The 19,583-nt window shown below is 45.0% G+C and overlaps 2 protein-coding genes across 8 annotated transcripts in view; both read right to left on the reverse strand.

Annotated features, from left to right (window-relative positions):
- kank3 (KN motif and ankyrin repeat domains 3) overlaps positions 1-10,657 on the reverse strand; it is a 60,660-nt gene extending 50,003 nt beyond the window's left edge. For 3 of the 6 annotated variants that reach the window (XM_069927948.1, XM_069927947.1, XM_069927945.1), the window contains exon 1: positions 10,378-10,656. The gene's annotated coding sequence lies outside the window, so the exon portion shown is untranslated. Of the gene's footprint in view, positions 1-9,715; positions 9,842-10,377 lie in introns of all 6 variants that reach the window. The other 3 variants (XM_069927946.1, XM_069927949.1, XM_069927944.1) reach the window with 3 other exon arrangements.
- A 7,039-nt stretch (positions 10,658-17,696) lies between these two features.
- LOC138758670 (dedicator of cytokinesis protein 7-like) overlaps positions 17,697-19,583 on the reverse strand; it is a 157,332-nt gene continuing 155,445 nt past the window's right edge. For both annotated transcript variants that reach the window (XM_069927953.1, XM_069927954.1), the window contains one exon: positions 17,697-18,927. In XM_069927953.1, coding sequence (XP_069784054.1) covers positions 18,771-18,927 — 157 coding nt within the window. In that variant the 3' untranslated portion in view covers positions 17,697-18,770. The remainder of the gene's footprint in view (positions 18,928-19,583) is intronic.

Here is a 19,583-nt window from a genome sequence, read left to right on the forward strand (position 1 = left end):
AGTTATTAAAAGTACAAGGCAGGGTGGTGGATGGGGACTCATTTCTAATACTAGAACCATCTCTTAAAGAGAAGGAAATTGAATTGGAAGGGTATATAATCTCACTCGCAATTCATGGCCACACGACATCTGTGCATATTGGAAGAATGGTTTGGAAACTAAAGAACTAACATCCCATGGCCAGAAACTGAACACATAAGTAATAGCTTGGTAAATCCTGGGCTCAACTGTTCAGTGTATTCAGAATCAGAATATATGGTCATGAACATGTCACAAAATTTGTTGTTTTGCAACAGCTTCACAGTGCAAACATTTATATACATCACCTGACAAAATAAATTTTGAAAAATAGTGAAAGAAAAAGTCAGTCAGGCAAGGTCTGTGGTTTATTGTTCATTCAGGAATCTGACGGCAGAGGGGAAGAAGCTGTCCTGAGTGCTCGTCTTCAGTCTCCTGTATCTTTTTCCCTGATGGTAGCACCTACCTCTTGTAGGTGTCCTCGATGGAGTGAAGTCTGGTGTCCATGATGCTGCAGGCTGAGGAAACAACCCTCTGGAATTTTTTCCTTGTCTGGAGCATCAGCACCACTGTTACAGACAGCAATGCAACCGGCCAGAATACTCTCCACAGTACACCTGTAGACACTTTCGAGAGTCCACAGTGACCTACTGAATCTCCTCAAACGCCTGACAAAGTATAGCCACTGAGGAGCCTTCTTTGTGATTGCATCGATAGGGAGGCTCCAGGACAAATCTCGGTGATGTTGACATCCAGGAATTTGAAGTTCTTGACCCTCTCCACTAGGATTAGTTCGTGGCCCCCTGACTTCCTCCTGAAGTCCACAATCATCTCCTTGGTATTGGTAATATTGAGTGCAAGGTTGTTGGTGTGACATCACTCAACGAGCTGATCTATCAACTGGAGATATTCTTAACTATCTCACCAAAACAAGTTGAGCATCCAATTGCCTTTATCAACTTACTGCCCAATTGGTTCATTGGCACACCAATTCTCTTTCTAAAAAAACTCCAATTATGACATACTTGGGGACAGGATAAATATGTTCTCAAAGAAGATCCTTCACAGTCAGCTACAGACAAGCCCCCTTGTTAATAAACTGCAGCTTTTCCCTATCACAAGTACAGGGTCATGGATTCCAATTGTTTTCAGTTCCACCCTGAAGGAAACATCTGGCATTAAAACAATGCAGTGGCTCACACCACATCCTTCTGTCAGGCAGCTTGCAGAGTTCCCACAAAAAGGGTGGAAGTGATACTCCAAGCTACTTTAAACTTTTCCTGTTACTTTCTGAAGGACAAAGATACCCCCTCCCAAATGGAATGCTTTTTTAAACTTGAGAATGTCCTTTCACAAACATACACAGCATTTGGCCTGCAAAGGGTCCATTGTATTACTCGCTTCTCCCGAATCAATATATATATATATATAACAGATAGATAGAAGGCCAGTGATCACATTTTTATATATGCCCGATTCAACTATACAGCTTCAATCCAAGTCTCATTATGATTTTTGCTTCCACTGCCTAATTGAATATTTTTCTGTATGTTATTTTTACTGTGAAGCATTTCCCAATTCTAAATCTGATATTCATCAGTGTGTGGCTTCTTGTAAGATTCAAGGTCTAATTTAAATTACCATTCCAGATTTACCTTTTGTGTGTGAAGGTGCTTCTGTTCACGAATGTCTTACATTTTCTACAAGCTCTTCCTCATATTGATCAATGAATTAATGGTGATTTTCTCTATGCTCTTCATCTCCTCTGAACTGATTGGAATAGTTCTCAAGGTGACATCTAACCAGATTTTGAACCTCATTTCCTTTGACCAAATGTTTATTTATCCAATTGGGCACATTCTTTGCTCTATTAAGCATACATAACCTGTTAACATTAAAATAGATACTGTAATTATTCAGTTGAACAAGCAGTGAACCATGTAAATTGTTTAACATCCTTAAGACTCGTCTATTTTAATAGGACAGATGGCATATACAGTATTTTTTGCACATTTAACTCCATGTGTGGCACACCTTTTCCAGAAGTCACCAAGGAAGAGGCTTTGATGATCTGGAAAATGTGCCATGTTGATTTGTGTTCATTGTTCTAACCAATTGGGGGTTCAGTGAGAAATAAAAATATCCTGTCACACCGGGAGGTTTTTTTTTTTTAAAATATATATATAAACCAGTCAACACCATTGAGCTATTCCAAACAAAATGTTTTTCCAGGCATCAGTATTTGCGTTTACATCATTTCCTCACTACCCGAGTTACAGATAGTTCACCTACACAAAAAGTCAAAAGGTCCTCACTTACAGACCATCAGGGTCAGGGGTACAGAAGGTGACTAGAATGGGGCTGTAGAATCTGATCAGCAGAAAACCAGTGGAACAACAGCATGTCAGTCAATGGCACACTCCTCTCTGCCACTGATCTGACTAGCACAACTCCCATACTTCAGAGAGTGCAACAGTGCACATTAACAACAGGAAAACTGAGTAAATACATTCCAAATGGAAATCCTGTGATCGAAACCACATCAGCTGGAATAAAACAAACCAGTCCGTGTGCATTCGAAAAGATTAGAAAACACAAAAAGGAAAACCTTCAATTAGAACTTGACTGGCAAGGATCTGATAGGATCCAGGTGGGGAAGGGAGGAAGGCAATAATGTTATTGTGGAGAAGGTGCATAGCCTACTCCTGCCTCCTGTTCTCCCGGCCAGGCCCTGACTGCTGAGTACCAGCCCAACTCCAGAATGGTTTTCCTACCAGCAGAGGTGGGTCCTCTTCTCCCAGGTTACATTCCAACTGCCAGCATGTGTATTTGTACGTTTAACACTTCCAGAACATGGAACTCGCATACATATGCACACTTAAACACACAGGTGAGAACAAACGAGTGATGCATCCAAATCCTTCCTGATTTGAAATATCAGAAGCCTTTTCCCCAACTGAACAACTTTTAAATGAAAGATTTTCCCAGCAGATAAATGGTTCCAATCAAAAAAAGATCTGATCCAACTTCAACAGCAGAAAGATAAGTAGAAATGTTCCCACAAACTAATAAGCTACCTGATCTAGCAATCAACACTGCAGTCTTCACAACTGCTCCATTCACTGGACCACCAGCATGCCTTTATGCAGTGTGCCGTCTCTGCCCAGCTACACAGTTCTATTCCATTTGTGGCCCTCTCACAAGTCACCACTGTGGCCTGGATCAAAGCAACTATTGATTCCCTGCCACTTTGGGAACTTTCTTTTTTTTTGCAATCTGGCATCCCTCATTGTTCCATTGTTGCTGGCTCATTAGCCTCCGCTGAAAGTTCACATTCCCAAATGTGAACATCTTGTAACAGCTGCAGCGTGTCGCCCACAACATTCCCAGCAACAAAAAGCCCCAGAAAACCGCATTAGGGTCGCATTTCTTAGAGAGAGTTTCAAGCACCGGGTCAGTCAGCCCAAGCACCAGAGAATCTATTACACATCAGGAATACTTTAAGTGGGGCAATAAGAACAGGACTTTCGAGTGTCAACACCCACCCTTCAAGACATTGTAATGACTTTATTTTCCCCCTCATTCTATTCCATCTTCCCAGCACATTCTCACTTTTGAGAAACTCAGCAGAAAGTCTCAGCTGATTGAAACAGGTGGTATGCCAGTCTTGTATCAGCTGGTGCAAGTCCTCCCCACCCCCTCCCCTTCCGCTTTCACGGGGACATTACTAGTGAAGACAGGATTTGGCATAGCCAAGATGTAAAGCATGGGCTGCTGTCCTTTGACAAATATTGAGCAGAGATTTTAATTGATCTGTGTAAAGGAATGCTCACATACATTTGCATCAATGAGAAGATAAAAACAATGAAAGTGGCAAGCTCCATTCTCCCATCAGTCAAATAAACAGATCACATCAGAAGCACACAGTGCCCTGGTTGTTGTAAATCTTGCTTATCAGGTCACCGGGGTGGAACGTTTCTTTTTTTGATTTCTACTGCGAGGCATCAATAAACTTGGAGAGGACCCAACAAGAGCTAACTTTTGAGAGAGGATTGGCAGGGCTACCAATCAGTCACAGGACAGTGATTGGGGTTGGGCCAAGCAAGGGACTCTGATCAAAGAGCCAGATGCAGGGAAATCTAAGGACTGAAAGATGGACAGTAAGGAGCTGGAGGGACATGGGGCAGGGTGGCTGGGGAGGACCAGGGGAAAACAGGAGGGGGCAAGGACTGGAGAGACAGGGGAGGGGGAGGGACCTGATAGACACAAAATGGGAGCTGGAGAGACAGGGGAGGGGGAGGAGGAGGAGGGACCTGATAGACACAAAATGGGGGCTGGAAAGACATAGAAGCCTAGGAACTTGTGGCTTTGATGGGAGGAGAAGGGTTATGGAGAAGCAGAGGCTGATGAAAAACAAAGATGTGGACGAGATCACGTCTCACATGCAATCATTTATTCCCCAGTCTCCTTTATGCAAGTCATTACTGTACTTTTTTTAAACTTTAAAATACAATATCCTATGTAGTCAAACACTGGCAGCCTCGGTTGTTTTGAACACACTGTCCTGCCAAAAGGCCTCCCTCCGTCTGCTGCCAAAGGGTGCGGTGTCCGTCAGACTTTCCCCGAGAGAATCAGGAAGGGTAGCAGTTCATTCACGCAGCATGTACACAATTGCAGTGGTTATTAAACGAGAGCAGAAATGTTTCTGATTTATTCTGCTCAAAAATGGAAGCCCGTGTCTCCCACTGGAGCAGAATCCGTGGAAGCTGCACGAACTCAGATGGATCTGGAGTTGACGGTGCTATTCACCTCCTACCACTCCTCCCGTGAACAATGCTCCTGCCAAGTGCCCCCACCTCTCCAAAAAAGAGGCAGGACCAGTCACTCCAGCGGTTGAAATATGGTCAATTCTGATTTTGTGTAGAGGGGAACGTTCCTGTGGGGCAGGGCATAGATGGGCGATATCCACGTGTGGACAGTGGTCGTGTCATAATTGTTAACTGTTCATCCCGCGAGGCAGTTTCATGGCATTACCAAAACTTACTCCGCAATTCCACATTTAACCACTTGATAACAGTGAAGAATCTTTGGGTGGGAACAGCCACGAGCTCCCCAGGTGTACCACCCTGGTGAAAAGACACGTCAAGTGAAGCAGATTCTCTCGGTAATCCAGCTAACGTGCCCGTCTGGAAACTGCCAGTGGTGGTGACCCCACCGGCTCCTTGCGAGGGAGCCTGAAGGGGGGCGAGCTACAGCGATCAGGCAGGGAGGGCTCCTTTCCCCACCTCTCGGCACAAGCCCGTTGCCTGATTTCCAGCCCTCAGCAGAGAACACAACTCTTAAATTGGCAGCACACCCTCTCAAAGGAACCCTCCACTCGTGCACTACTCGTGGGGAAACGGCTCAACTTTTCACTAATTCATACTAGATGACACCGAACATGACAAAAGGAATCAGAACGCTGAAATAGCTCAGCTGGCCAAGCAGCCTCTGTGGAGGCACGATGCGCTTCTTTCTAGCATTCTATTCTTTGTTCCATATTTCAGCACCTGTTGTCACTTTCCTCTCATTAATTTTTTTAAGCAGTTTCCCCGCAGTTATACGGTGCTTTTAACATACTCCTTCCCTCCCAAGATGTTTATGAAGGAAGCTAATGTTTACCTCTCCTGCAGGAAAACCAAATGATTTCTACCCGAGTCAAGGAGCGATTTCATGGCAACATGAAGGAGGGGCTTTTTTGAAATTAATAAAGGGAAACAGTTGCACCAGGAGCTGGAAAGATTCACAAGAATAAAACACGAAGGGCTGCAGAACTGTGACTGAAGTAGATGGTGGAGAAACTCAGCAGGTCACACGGTGTACTTTATAGAGCAATATTACAACCAATGTTTCGGTCTTCAGCTCCTCATCAAGTCATGAGCAAAATGTGGATGGGCATCTGAACAAAATGATGGGGGAAGGGAGTATAGGGCCAGGGGGAAGAGCTCAGGCCCACGGGAGGTGGATAAGGGAGGGAGAGCATGGCAACAAACAAGGGGAAGGTGGCTCTGTGAATGGAAAGGGAAGTGGGTGGAGAGTGGGAGGAAAAGAAAAGGGATAGGGAAAGAATGGGAGAACAGGGAATGGGTGAGCACAGTGGTTCTCAACCTTTTCCCACTCACTATCTCTTTAAGTATTCCCTTATGCCATCAGTGCTCTGTAATTAGTAAGGGATTGCTTAAGGTGATATGTGAGTGGGAAGGTTGAGAATCACTGTTCTAGACCTAATTGTTACTGAAATACTTTGCTTGAGAAAATTTGTCATTGGCTCTTTTCCTTTGGAGTTATGAAACCATGCACATAATGAGTCAATGAGGTACAATTAAAACAGTGCTTTTCAAACTTTTTCTTCCCACCCACATACCACCTCAGGCAACCCCTTACTAATCACAGAGCACCGATGGCATGGGATTACTTAAAGTGGTATATGAGTTGAAAGAAAAAGGTTGAGAATCACTGCCAGAGACCAGAGAAGTCTATATTAATGCCTTCTGGTTGGAGAATACCCAGACAGAAAATTAGGTGTTACTCCTCCAATTTATGGTGGTCTTGGTTAGACAGTATAGGGCCATGGACAGACATCAGCACAGGAGTGGGTTGCAGAATTGAAATGGTTGGCCCCTTGGAGATCCCTGTCATTTATGCAAATAATGCAAAGGTACTCAGCAAAGTGATTTCCCAGTCTGCCATCCAGTCTCTTCAATGTACAGAAGGCCACAATAGAGCATCAGATGATTAGTGGATACACAAGTGAAGTATCGCTTCACTTAGGACAGGAATATTGCCAGGACTGGTTTGAATTATTAAGCTGGGACTACTCTCTGGAGTGTAAGAGGCTGGGGTGGAGCAGTTTATAGAGATTTGTAAAATAATTACGATGTAAAATATTCACTTATTTTTTTTCACCCCAGGGTAAGGGAATCTAAATCAATTTAAGGCAAGAGGGAAAGATTCAAAATGGATATGAGTGGCACCATTTTCTCACAGACATGTGAATCTGCCTGGGGAAGTGGTAGAGGTGGGAACAATGCCACTATCCCAAGAATGGGAAAGTTTTAGAACTACAGTGCAGGCAAATGGAATGAGTTTAAGTTGAGCTGATCGGCATGGACTGCTTACATTGTGACCCAAGATGCAGTTTCTGAAAGAGTGTCAGAAGCAGGTTATAACAAGTGGAGGAGCTCCAGACACACACCAGATTATTGATCAAATGGGCAGGGGCGATAGACATAGATTCATTGTAAAAACTCGTTCAAAGTGTTAGCGAAAGTGAGATGAACAAAGTGGCGACATTCTATCACGTCACATTGCAGGGTCTGAAACTGATATTGGGTTGAACAGTGAAAACAGTGCTGGAGAAACAGCAGGTCAAACCATGCACTTTATATGGAAAAGATAAAGATACATAACCAACTTTCGGGCTTCAGCCCTTCATCAAGGTATGAGCAAAATGTAGACAGGCACCTGAACAAAACTCTGGACACCACCCCCACCCCCCCAACTCCTGGGCACCTGCCTACATCTTGCTTATGCCTTGATGAAGGCCTCAAGCCTGAAATGTTGGTTATGCATCTTTATCTTGACATAGCAAAGATAAAGATACAACTGTTTGACCTGCTGAGTTTCTCCAGCATTTGTGTTTTTGCTTCAATCACAAAGTCTGCAGACTTTCGTGTTTTATTTAGGACTGAACAATGTGCAGATCAAGCAATGAAATCAAACCCATCGAGTTAAGTCCCCAGAATTGTTTCATCTGAGTTAAAGGAATGAACTCAACCACACTGAAACCAAGAACAGCAGATTATTCTGTAGGACCCCTCTCTGATTGAAACTCCACTTAAAAACATTAATAAAACAGACGCCAAGGCCGAATTAGTTTCTCCCACTCCCCAGGTGGCCACTATCCACCACAGGGGAACCATATTAGCCAACCCAGCTTCACTACAGGAGATCTAACTGGATTTCTCTCCTCCTGTGCATCACATTGGGTGTACTTTTTAAAATGAATTGCTTAACTTATTCCACACCAGTCTGTGGTCCATTGATCATTGGCGGATCAAAGGTAGAGAAGGTGAGCCAATTGAAGTTCATGGGAGTCACCATCTCAGAGGATCTTTCCTGGACCCAACACACTAATGGCATCGTGAAGAAAGCACCTCAGTGCCTCCACTTCCTCCAGAGTTTGCGGAAGTTTGGTATGACATTGCAAACCCTGGCAAATTTCTACAGATGTGTGGTGGGAAGTGTGCATCACAGTCTGGAATGGGAACCCCCATCCCCCTGGGTGGAAAGCCCTGCAAAAGGTAGTGGACACAGCCCAGGGCATCACAGAGAAATCCCTTCCCACTATCAAGAACATCTCCAGGGAATGCTGCCATCAGAGAGCAGCAGCAATCATCAAGAAACATAGAAGATAGGAGCAGGAGTAGGTCATTCGACCCTTCGAGCCTGCTCCGCCATTCAACGAGATCATGGCTGATCTTAAAGTTCAGAACCCCGTCCCCGCCTTCTCTCCGTAACCTTTAATACCCTTATACTGAAGAAATAGATCTAATTCCCTCTTAAATAGATTTAATGAACCTGCCTCTACTGCCCTCTGTGGCAATGCATTCCACAGATTCACCACCCTCTGGGTCAAGAAATTCCTCCTCATCTCGGTCCTAAATAGTTTGCCTATTATCCTCAAACCATGGCCCCGGGTTCTGGATTTTCCCATCCTTGGAAACATCCCATCTGCATCCATTCTGTCCAGTCCTGCCAGAATTTTATATGACTCTATGAGATCCCCTCTCAATCTTCTAAACTCCAGCGAGTACAATCCCAATTTGCGCAATCTTTCCTCATAAGTCATTCCTGCCATTCCAGGTATCAGCCTGGTGAATCGTCTCTGCACTCCCTCCATTGCAAGAACATCCTTCCTTAGATAAGGTGACCAAAACTGCACACAATACTCCAAGTGGGGTCTCACCAAGGATCCACACCATCCAGGAAATAGTCTGTTCTTGCTGCTGTCCTCAGGAAGAGGTGTAGGTGCCACAAGACTCTCGCCACCAAGTTCAGAACGAGCTGCTAACCCTCCACCACCAGACTCCCCAGCGACACTCAATCAGGGACTCATTTAAGGACTTATTTATGGCGGAACAGTGGGAGAAATTGTTCGGCATGGACTAGAAGGGCCGAACGGTTAAACATTATTGAATTTTTTTCCTCTCTTCAATGGTTTGTTTATTTACATTTTATTTCTGTACAGAATCTCAGAGATGTATGTGATATCATGTATGTAATTTGACATTAAATCGGAATCTTTGTCTTTCCGCGGGATTGCGTCTCGACTGGATTTGGTACTTAGACGCTCACAGCTCCTCTGTCCATTTGCCCTCACCTGGACTGGGATGCGCGGAGTTCCCAGATCCCTCGAATTTGAGAGGGAAGTCGAAAGGGGGTCATTTCTATATTTTGTGTAGCGGGGAACGAATGATCCCGAGGAAGTTCGCGGACGGGAGAGGAGAGCGGAGTCTCCGCAGTGGTTCTAACAAGTTAACAGCTCATCCAGCGAGGCGCGGACAGGTTAATGGTGTTACGAAGATTTACTCCGCGATTGAAAATGAGAATATTTCTCCGTTTTATAACAGTAGATAATGTTCTGTTAGGTACAGACCTGCGCTCCCCGTGTAAAATCTTCCGCCCACTTCCTACATCTTCGCTAGACACACAGATTTGGCCAATACAGTTTTGCCAAGAGCTCTCCTGTTCTCCAGCTTACAATCCCGCGCCCTGGCACAGCCTAGTCCCGAGAATGTAACATTTTAAAATCATATCAGACATTCAAGAATCTAGTTTTACGTCGGTTTAGACACGAGCATTTGGGACACTGACTCTCCCCCCCCCCGTCCGTCCCCCCCCGTCTCCCCTCCCCGTCCCCCCCCTTCCCCGTCCCCTCCCCGTCCCCCCCCCTCCCCGTCCCCTCCCCGTCCCCTCCCCGTCCCCCCCCCCTCCCCGTCCCCCCCCTCCCCTCCCCCCCCTCCCCCCCTCCCCGTCCCCCCCCTCACCCCACTTCCCTCCCCTCCACGGGGGGATCTTTCTCCCCGTCACCCCCCCTTCCCTCCCCTCCCCGGACGGGGGGGGTCTTCCTCCCTGTCACCCCCTCCCCTCCCTGGGGGGGTCTTCCTCCCCGTCACCCCACTTCCCTCCCCTCCCTGGGGGGAGGTCTTCCTCCCCGTCACCCCCAGCTCTGGGTTTCACGTTCCTTGTTTCTGTGAAACGGACCCATCACTGACAGGAGCGTCCCTCACTCAGAGACTCAGCCGCGGAACCACTTACAGAAAGCAGTCTGCTCCACTTCCCGAAGACAACCGCCGTTATTCTGCTTCCCCGAAACCCTACAAATTGTCCAGACGTTTCCAATCTGATCGCGGTTGGCGTCCAGGGTGTGGAGAGCCGAGGTCCCAGCTCCAGAGTAGATGTCCAGCCAGCGGAGGGAGGAGTTCTACCCCAACTCAAGGAGGTCTACAAGAAACGCCCGGATGCGCCGACTTGTCGATCCAGAGACTAGAGTTCATCTTCCGATCGAATCCGTCATCCTGGGACTATCCGACTACAGACAAAACAAGGACGAATCGCCACCACTGTTGCACAACAAGTAACATCGTGAATTACTCCTTTATTTCCCCCCCCCCACTTTAATTCCCCCCCCACTTTAATTCCCCCCCCCACTTTAATTCCCCCCCCACTTTAATTCCCCCCCCACTTTAATTCCCCCCCCACTTTAATTCCCCCCCCCACTTTAATTCCCCCCCCCACTTTAATTCCCCCCCCACTTTAATCCCCCCCCATCCACTTTAATTCCCCCCCATCCACTTTAATTCCCCCCCCATCCACTTTAATTCCCCCCCCATCCACTTTAATTCCCCCCCCATCCACTTTAATTCCCCCCCCATCCACTTTAATTCCCCCCCCATCCACTTTAATTCCCCCCCCCATCCACTTTAATTCCCCCCCCCATCCACTTTAATTCCCCCCCCATCCACTTTAATTCCCCCCCCATCCACTTTAATTCCCCCCCCCATCCACTTTAATTCCCCCCCCATCCACTTTAATTCCCCCCCCCCACTTTAATTCCCCCCACCGGCTAAAGAGGGTTGGAGGGTGTTAATGAGTCGCTCAGTCCGGACAGTGACAACGAGTCAATTGTGAATTGACCAGAAAGGCATCAGCGGAAAACGACCCGCTTGGTTTTGTCCAGTGAGTCAGTGCTTAATGGTCGAGTGCGTGAATAGGTTGACCTGGTCATACAAGGAAACTGTAGCAACTCGGGAGGTCGGGGTAGAAATGGCAGTGCAATCATCTCGGATTTGCTGTGAAAATTGCCTGAGAGAGGTCATTGATTGGCCTGTAGTAACCGAGTAGCAGTGTTAACAATGTCGAGACATAGGATTTCAGTATTAATAGGTGAGGCGTGATAACGTATTGTCAGTGAGAATACACGTGTTAACAGGCTGCTAGTATTACCAGGTTCGTCATGTTAGACTGATCAGTTCCAACAGGTGGAAAATGCTACTGTGCTCAGCGTTGCGGCTGGTCACAAAGGTACTAATTGATTGACCGGTGTTAATAGCTTGTTCTCAACGGAATGGCCACAGCTCCGTCTGCCACGACAGCATGGATCTCCCAGTCGCCACGCATTTCAATTCCCCATCCCATTCTGATGTTTGCCCATAGTCCTAGAACGAGACCACTCACAAATTGGAGGAACATCATCTTCCGACTGGGCACCCTCCTCTTTGGCTTTCGTTAACCCCCCCACGCCGCCCACCCGCGTCTTCCCCCAGCTCCGACTCTCCCCTCCATCTCCTTTTGTACAAACATGATTCCTCGTCAAAACTTACCTGGTCCCTTTTCATATTCAATTAACACCTTTTGTGGTCTGGATTCCTTCCCCTCCAGCATTGCCTGAATGCTGAGATTTCCTGCTTCTGGTTTATTCCTTGAAGGAGGGTTCAAGTCAGCGATTTATCTGTCTCCCATGGAAGCTGAAAAGACCAGCTGAGACCAATGTGTTTTTACCACAATCACAGTGCCTGCAGATTTTCATGTTTCACTTTGGCCAATGTTAACTGATTGGCAGTGTTAATGAGCAGTGATTAGAAATGGTAATAAATTGGGATTAGACCATCAGACCTGTTCAAAAATCGAGGAGGACCCTGATGAGGACTTACTTACCCTATGGCAGACAACAGAGATTGCTGTAGTTACCAGTATCTGATTTGTCTCCTTTATTGAAGATGTTTATGATGGTATCTTGGATTATCCTCTTCTTCTTGTGGGCCATGAGCCTGTGGATTTGACTGAATTCATTGTTGAATTTTAAGATTTCATCCGAAACCTGAGGCCTTGTGAGTTGGCCACGGCTTTCTTGTTGATATACAAAATATTGAGAAGAATAAATTGGGTGAATACCTTGCTCTTTTGGCCAGAATAGGGGAATCAGTAACCAGAGTTTCTAGGTGAAGAGGGAAAGATTTAACAGGAACTAGAGGGTGGCATTGCTGACATGAGGAATGGGCTACTGGAGAAGGTGGTTGAGGAAGGGACTATTGCAATGTTTAAAAATAAAATGGATTGATTTATGGATAGGATTTGGTGCTGTGGTTTTCAAACATTTCTTTCCACTCACAAACACCTTAAATAATCCCTTTGTCCTTTTAGTGTTCTGTGATCAGTACGAGATTGCTTAAGGTGGTATGTGGGTGGAAAGAAAAAGTTTGAAAACCACTGTTTTAATTGTACCTAATTGACTTGTTATGTGGATGGTTTCATAACTCCAAAGGAAATGGGCCAATGACAATTTTTCACAAGCAAAATATTTCAATGACAATTGGGTCGAGAGCAGTGATTCTCACCCTTCCCTTCCCACTCACAAAACACCTTGAGCAGTCCACACAGAGCACCTCGAACACAGGGATTACTTAAGGTGGTATGTGAGTGGAAAGAAAAAGTTTGAAAAACACTGATTTAGAGGAATATTGGCCAAACACAAGTAGGTGGGAGTAGTGTGGGTTGGACATTTTAGCCAACGTGGACAAGATGGGACTGTTTCCATGCTGCGTGACAATGGAGAGACAGGTGGCCCAGATGGCTTGCCATGTTGCTGGGTACACATTGGGATTTGCTTTTCAGTATTTAAAAGCTTCATGGGTGTTGCTAATGTGATAGCCAGTGTTATTTGTGTTGGTAGCATTAATAGATTGACTGGAGTTAAGGGAGTTGTCAGGGGTTCTGAACTAAGTGTTGATGCGTTATGGAAGCTACTGTTTAAATAAAGTGCCTATTTTATTTAGATACCAGTGTTACATTTTGGCAGTATTAATAGGTTAGCAATAATGGAGGGGGGAGGGTTGGCTCTGTTGGTGTACTTGCTGTACAGTATTACTAGGTTGGTGAAACCAAAAGTTGACACTTTTAATAGGTTGACAATTACTTGCTAAGCAATATTGATGCAGTGTTATAAATTAATATTCCTTGTCAATGAGTTGCTATTTTAATTCATTTGTCATATTAGTGGATTGACAGTAACAATGGGGCTAGCTGTCTAAATAGAATGAAAAGTTTATAAAATTGACAAAATCATTGGGTTATAGTGTTGGCCAGTGATAATGGATTGACCACGTTAATCATCTGCCGAACTAATAGGCTGCATGTGTACATGTTAATGGTAAGTCCATTAAACAGGTCTTCTTGCTAATTCAAGATCAAGCTGATGTCCACCCTACCTCTGATGCCTGTAATATGCTACCAATTGATGCAGTACATCGAGTAGGATCAACACCTAAGCTCCAATGCCAAGAAGGTAATAACCAAAGAAGTGTACCTTCCTAATGTTTCTGGGGTAGGTCAAGATGGGCTCCTGAGTTTCCAATGAGCCTCCAATAGTCAAAAGTAGCTGAAAACCAGAGAGTGGTCCTTTTAAACAGAACAGCTACTGAGAACCATAAAAATCTGAGTGACCACAATGTTCCCAAAGCAAAGAACTCAACCCAATGTCAATTATTAACAGAAGTGATTGTTACAGAATGAAAGTACATGGTCTTACACCAATCTTACACCATGCACATAAGTTAAGGAATGAACTATCCCAACTGCAGGATTCATAATGACCATTATTCTTGAAATCTGAAATTCAATCAAATTACGTGGTTTTTAACCTGTAAGGAGTTTGTGTGCTCTCCCTGTGCCTGCGTGGGTTTCCTCTGGGTGGTTCAGTTTCCTCCCTTTGTTCAAAATGTACTGGAAGGGCCTGTTACCATGCTGTATCTCTAAGTTTAAATTTATAAAATAGCACAATATTAATTGATTGCAAAACTTGGAGTCTTTCTTCTTTTCTTTGGCTTGGCTTCGCAGACGAAGATTTATGGAGGGGGTAAATGTCCACGTCAGCTGCAGGCTCGTTTGTGGCTGACAAGTCCGATGCGGGACAGGCAGACACGGTTGCAGCGGTTGCAGGGGAAAATTGGTTGGTTGGGGTTGGGTTTTCCTCCTTTGCCTTTTGTCAGTGAGGTGGGCTCTGCGGTCTTCTTCAAAGGAGGTTGCTGCCCGCCAAACTGTGAGGTGCCAAGATGCACGGTTTGAGGCGATATCAGCCCACTGGCGGTGGTCAATGTGGCAGGCACCAAGAGATTTCTTTAGGCAGTCCTTGTACCTTTTCTTTGGTGCACCTCTGTCACGGTGGCCAGTGGAGAGCTCGCCATATAACACGATCTTGGGAAGGCGATGGTCCTCCATTCTGGAGACGTGACCCACCCAGCGCAGCTGGATCTTCAGCCGTGTGGACTCGATGCTGTCGACCTCTGCCATCTCGAGTACTTCGACGTTAGGGATGAAAGCGCTCTAATGAATGTTGAGGATGGAGCGGAGACAACGCTGGTGGAAGCGTTCTAGGAGCCGTAGGTGATGCCGGTAGAGGACCCATGATTCAGAGCCGAACAGGAGTGTGGGTATGACAACGGCTCTGTATACGCTTATCTTTGTGAGGTTTTTCAGTTGGTTGTTTTTCCAGACTCTTTTGTGTAGTCTTCCAAAGGCGCTATTTGCCTTGGCGAGTCTGTTTTCTATCTCGTTGTCGATCCTTGCATCAGATGAAATGGTGCAGCCGAGATAGGTAAACTGGTTGACCGTTTTGAGTTTTGTGTGCCCGATGGAGATGTGGGGGGGGGGCTGGCTGATGGAGGACCTCAGTTTTCTTCAGGCTGACTTCCAGGCCAAACATTTTGGCAGTTTCCGCAAAAACAGGACGTCATGCGCTGAAGAGCTGGCTCTGAATGGGCAACTAAAGCGGCATCGTCTGCAAAGAGTAGTTCACAGACAAGTTTCTCTTGTGTCTTGGTGTGAGCTTGCAGGCGCCTCAGATTGAAGAGACTGCCATACGTGCGGTACCGGATGTAAACAGCACGCTTGGTTTGGTTCAGCATCACGCTGAAGAAGATTGAAAAGAGGGTTAGTGCGAGAACACAGCCTTGCTTCACGCCATTGTTAATGGAGAAGGGTTCAGAGAGCTCATTGCTGTATCTGACCCGACCTTGTTGGTTTTCGTGCAGTTGGATAACCATGTTGAGGAACTTTGGGGGGCATCCGATGCGCTCTAGTATTTGCCAAAGCCCTTTCCTGCTCATGGTGTCGAAGGCTTTGGTGAGGTCAACAAAGGTGATGTAGAGTCCTTTGTTTTGTTCTCTGCACTTTTCTTGGAGCTGTCTGAGGGCAAAGACCATGTCAGTAGTTCCTTTGTTTGCGTGAAAGCCGCACTGTGATTCTGGGAGAATATTCTCGGCGACACTAGGTATTATTCTATTTAGGAGAATCCTAGCGAAGATTTTGCCTGCACAGATTTAACCCACAGAAAACCAACCTTGTTCAGCTGCGCCTCCTAATGCCTATTGTAAAAATTGCATAGAATCGACATGATGGATAAAACCAAAACCTATATGTATGTCGATCTGACTTTTAAAAATATTTTAGATCTTGATTATTAATTATTAAAATTATATCCTTTACTGGAAAATTGTTTTTTTTTAAAAAACCTTTAATCAATTGCAATTTACAAAGCTTGGAATATTATTTGTACAACTATGCTGTTCCCCTCACTTTCAAGCTGAGAGCCGAAACTCTTTAAGAAATCCTTTCTTGCCTCTCCATCAGGTCGTGCATGGCAAGCAAGGGAAATGGGGATTCATATGGGCAGAACTCATGCACAGACTGAATTGCGTCAGTAAATGGAACCTGCACACTTTGATGGTAAGAAGAAGTAGCTGAATCCTGTACTATTCCATTCCACGCATCCACTGGAGTGGGATCTCCCATTGCTCATGCTTCCCCCCTTCTCCACAAACAAGGCCAGATTAAGGCCAACTGATGCCCTAAGCACAGCCCAACAATGGTTTCCCTTCAACCCTTCCATTGTCTAACTGACAAGATATTAAGACTTGATAAGTGTTGAATGTGAAATAATGGATTAAAAATTTAGTTTTCTGCCAGGCCAGACCCCGCAACTATATTAAATATAACATGTGTGATATTTATGTGGGGTTTTTTTTCCCAATTTATTGTGGGGCCCAATTTAACATCACCATGGTAAATCTGGCAGTGGGGAAAAAAAAACTCTGTGGCTCTCCCTTTGCCTTGGTGCTCTAAGCATGTGCATATTTTGCTTAATGGTTAATCCAGGGCTGTCCACAAGAGGAGACTAAAAGCAGTAACTGCAACCAGACCCAGGAGCACTTCACTCAATCAGACTGTGAAGGGCCCAGCAAGTTGTCACATAACCAGGCTGGGATCCAAGCGATTACTTGTTCAAAATGCAGATTTGATTCGCATTCATGCTAACTGGAATGGCAAATCTTTTACCCTGCTTTTAGAATGGCAACGTACAGAGGCTGTAATTCTATAAAAGAATAGCTTTTAACATGTAGAAACCAGCAAACTGTAACCGTTCTTAATATTCAGGTTGTTTGCACCACAGCAGCAGAGATGGAATCACTGGGAAGCCTGCTAATTAATATGTGGACGAGGCAGGCGCTAACTATTGCAGTTACTCTCAGTCCTGATGCTATTTCTGCTCTGCATAAAGTAGAGCTGCTGCAGAGAGGGGGAATCTTGATAACTGGAGCTTCATTTGCTCTTTTTGTCTCCCTTCCACTGATGGCATTAACTCCACCCAGTGCCAATCGTCTCCTGACTATGGGTCCACAGTTCTGACTCTCTTTCTGGGGCACAGTTCCTCAATTCTGGGTGCTTGCAGAAGTTATTTCCCTTGGGCTTAGTTTCTTTTGGGAACAGTTCCAAATAATTATTTCTGGGCTGCATCTCTCCTCTCTTGACACCCTCTGAGCATCAGTTTCTCACTTGCAGTTGGATGTCCTGCTGTAAGCACCATTTTTGTGTTTTGAATGGTCTTCAAACTAATGCTTTCCCAATGGACCACATTGCATAATTCTCTTACGTTAGGATGTACAGAAACTAAATTCTGTTGGTTTGCGATACTTCAAACAATGTTCATGGCACATTGGGTTAATGCTCTTACTCCTTGTAGTACATAGTGTAAGCATAGGTTTTCTGGATCAATAAATAATAATATTCCATAGACTACAAAGCACAGTCCACACATTGTTAATATCCTGTACAGTAAATTAAGGCTTTTTTTTGCATAGACAGTGCTTCATGGATTGAGACAACTTCTTAAGGACTAATAGTTTCATTCCACAGGTATACAGACTGGGTCTCATCAGGTAATTTGAGTTTCTGCAGGAAACAAAGAGGTAGAGTGAAGAAAGAAAGGTAAGTGGCTGAAGATAGGTTTGCTTTCAAGGGTTCAGACTAAACTTGTTCTTTTACAACAGCAGGTAGCTCTCACAATCTGAGCTTGTAGCATGAGTATGATCTTCCAAGATGCAATTATTCAGCCTCTGTGTGTGTGCGTGTGTGTGAGTGAGCGAGCAGGAGAGTTGTAGAGCCCTCAGTGGTTGTATCTTTTATATTTGAATTACAAATATTCTCTTTGCATTCCTCAGTAGAAAGAGAATTCTATACCTGTCCCTGGCAGTTCACGGTGTTACTGAAATAAAATGCTATTTCCTCGCCTAAAAATCTTCACAATTCATTTCCAAAACTAGGATCTCCTGCTTTGACTTGGTGTCCATTTTCCATCTATCGTAGTGAAGTGTCACAGGGCTAACGTCCAACATTAAAGGCTTTATGTAAATGTCACCTCTCAACTGAGGAACATGGATAAGAATGAGAAGAAAATTAGAAAGCAAAAAGTAAATCATTACCAAATGATTTGTGGCTGCAACAACATTCCAAAACTCATGAGAATATTTCTATGCTTACATTTGTAACTAATCACGTATTAATGATATTGTTCTATCAAGGCCTCAAACAAAGAGGGCACAGGTATAAAGGAGGGAGATTTTGCATGGAAACTTTTCACACAAGAGCAGCTGAAATCTGGAATGAACTGCCAAAGATAGTAGAGGAGGCAGGTACGCTTTAAGAAACATCTATCAAGTGCATGAATTGTCAAGTCACAGAATGATACAGACCAAATGCAGTGGTTGGCACGGATTTGCTTGGCCGAAGGGCCAGTTCTGTTTGACTCTATGACTTTGAGTATTGAGCACCAAGCTCTTGCCATATTTTCCTCAAATGTTTCTGATCACTTGAAATGGCTACCGGCACGCTGTGACATAGAGGTGAGGGTTCCTTCGGTTAATGAACGGTCGCAGGTTGTGTTTGAGAGCGTCGTAGTTCCTCTCGAGTTCGCTCTGATACTCCTCTCGCTCAGACGAGATCAGGCCCTTATTTTTAATTAAAGCATCTTCACACCTGCAGAAGACAGGAAGGGGGACAATGTAACAGGAATGCAGGTCACTCACAGTGAAGGCGCACACAACATGTGCCTACAAGTAATTATATGAATGGTTAATGATTGACGGATCTGGCTGAAGGAATTCAGCAGATGAAGCCAAATTACGAAACATTACAGATAATGTAAATACGCCACAGAAACAAGGAAAGGCAAAGGTAGACAAGATGATAACCTCCTGAGGCAGGAGCAAAAAAATCAAACCTCTCCATTTCACAGTCGCTTGAGAAGCATCACCTCATCTAACGGGCAGGTCTCAACCCATGCATTTGACAATGAATGCAACCCTTTTAGGTAAACAGCCTTTGTATCTTACTCTCCAGGTCAGTCAGTTCAGCCAGCTGGACTTATCAGCACAGCTTTTCTCTCTCCATGGCTGTTGTCCGATATGTCTAGAATTCTTTTTTTTAGATTTCCAGCAGCTCTGTTGTATCTCTTACTGCTACAGTGTGTGTACAGTGTTTACCTGTTACTTACACCAAAAGCATTGGAAAAGCTGGTCTCCATCTTACCACAAACTTTCGTTCTGCTCACTCCTCTCTCGACACAGGGCTGGCACCAAGGGAGGGGGCATTCACAGGCATTGCCCCCCCCATGAGTTTTTGCACCCCCCACC

This window comes from Narcine bancroftii, chromosome 3 (genome assembly GCF_036971445.1).
Source record: "Narcine bancroftii isolate sNarBan1 chromosome 3, sNarBan1.hap1, whole genome shotgun sequence".
In the NCBI taxonomy this organism is placed as follows: Eukaryota; Metazoa; Chordata; class Chondrichthyes; order Torpediniformes; family Narcinidae; genus Narcine; species Narcine bancroftii.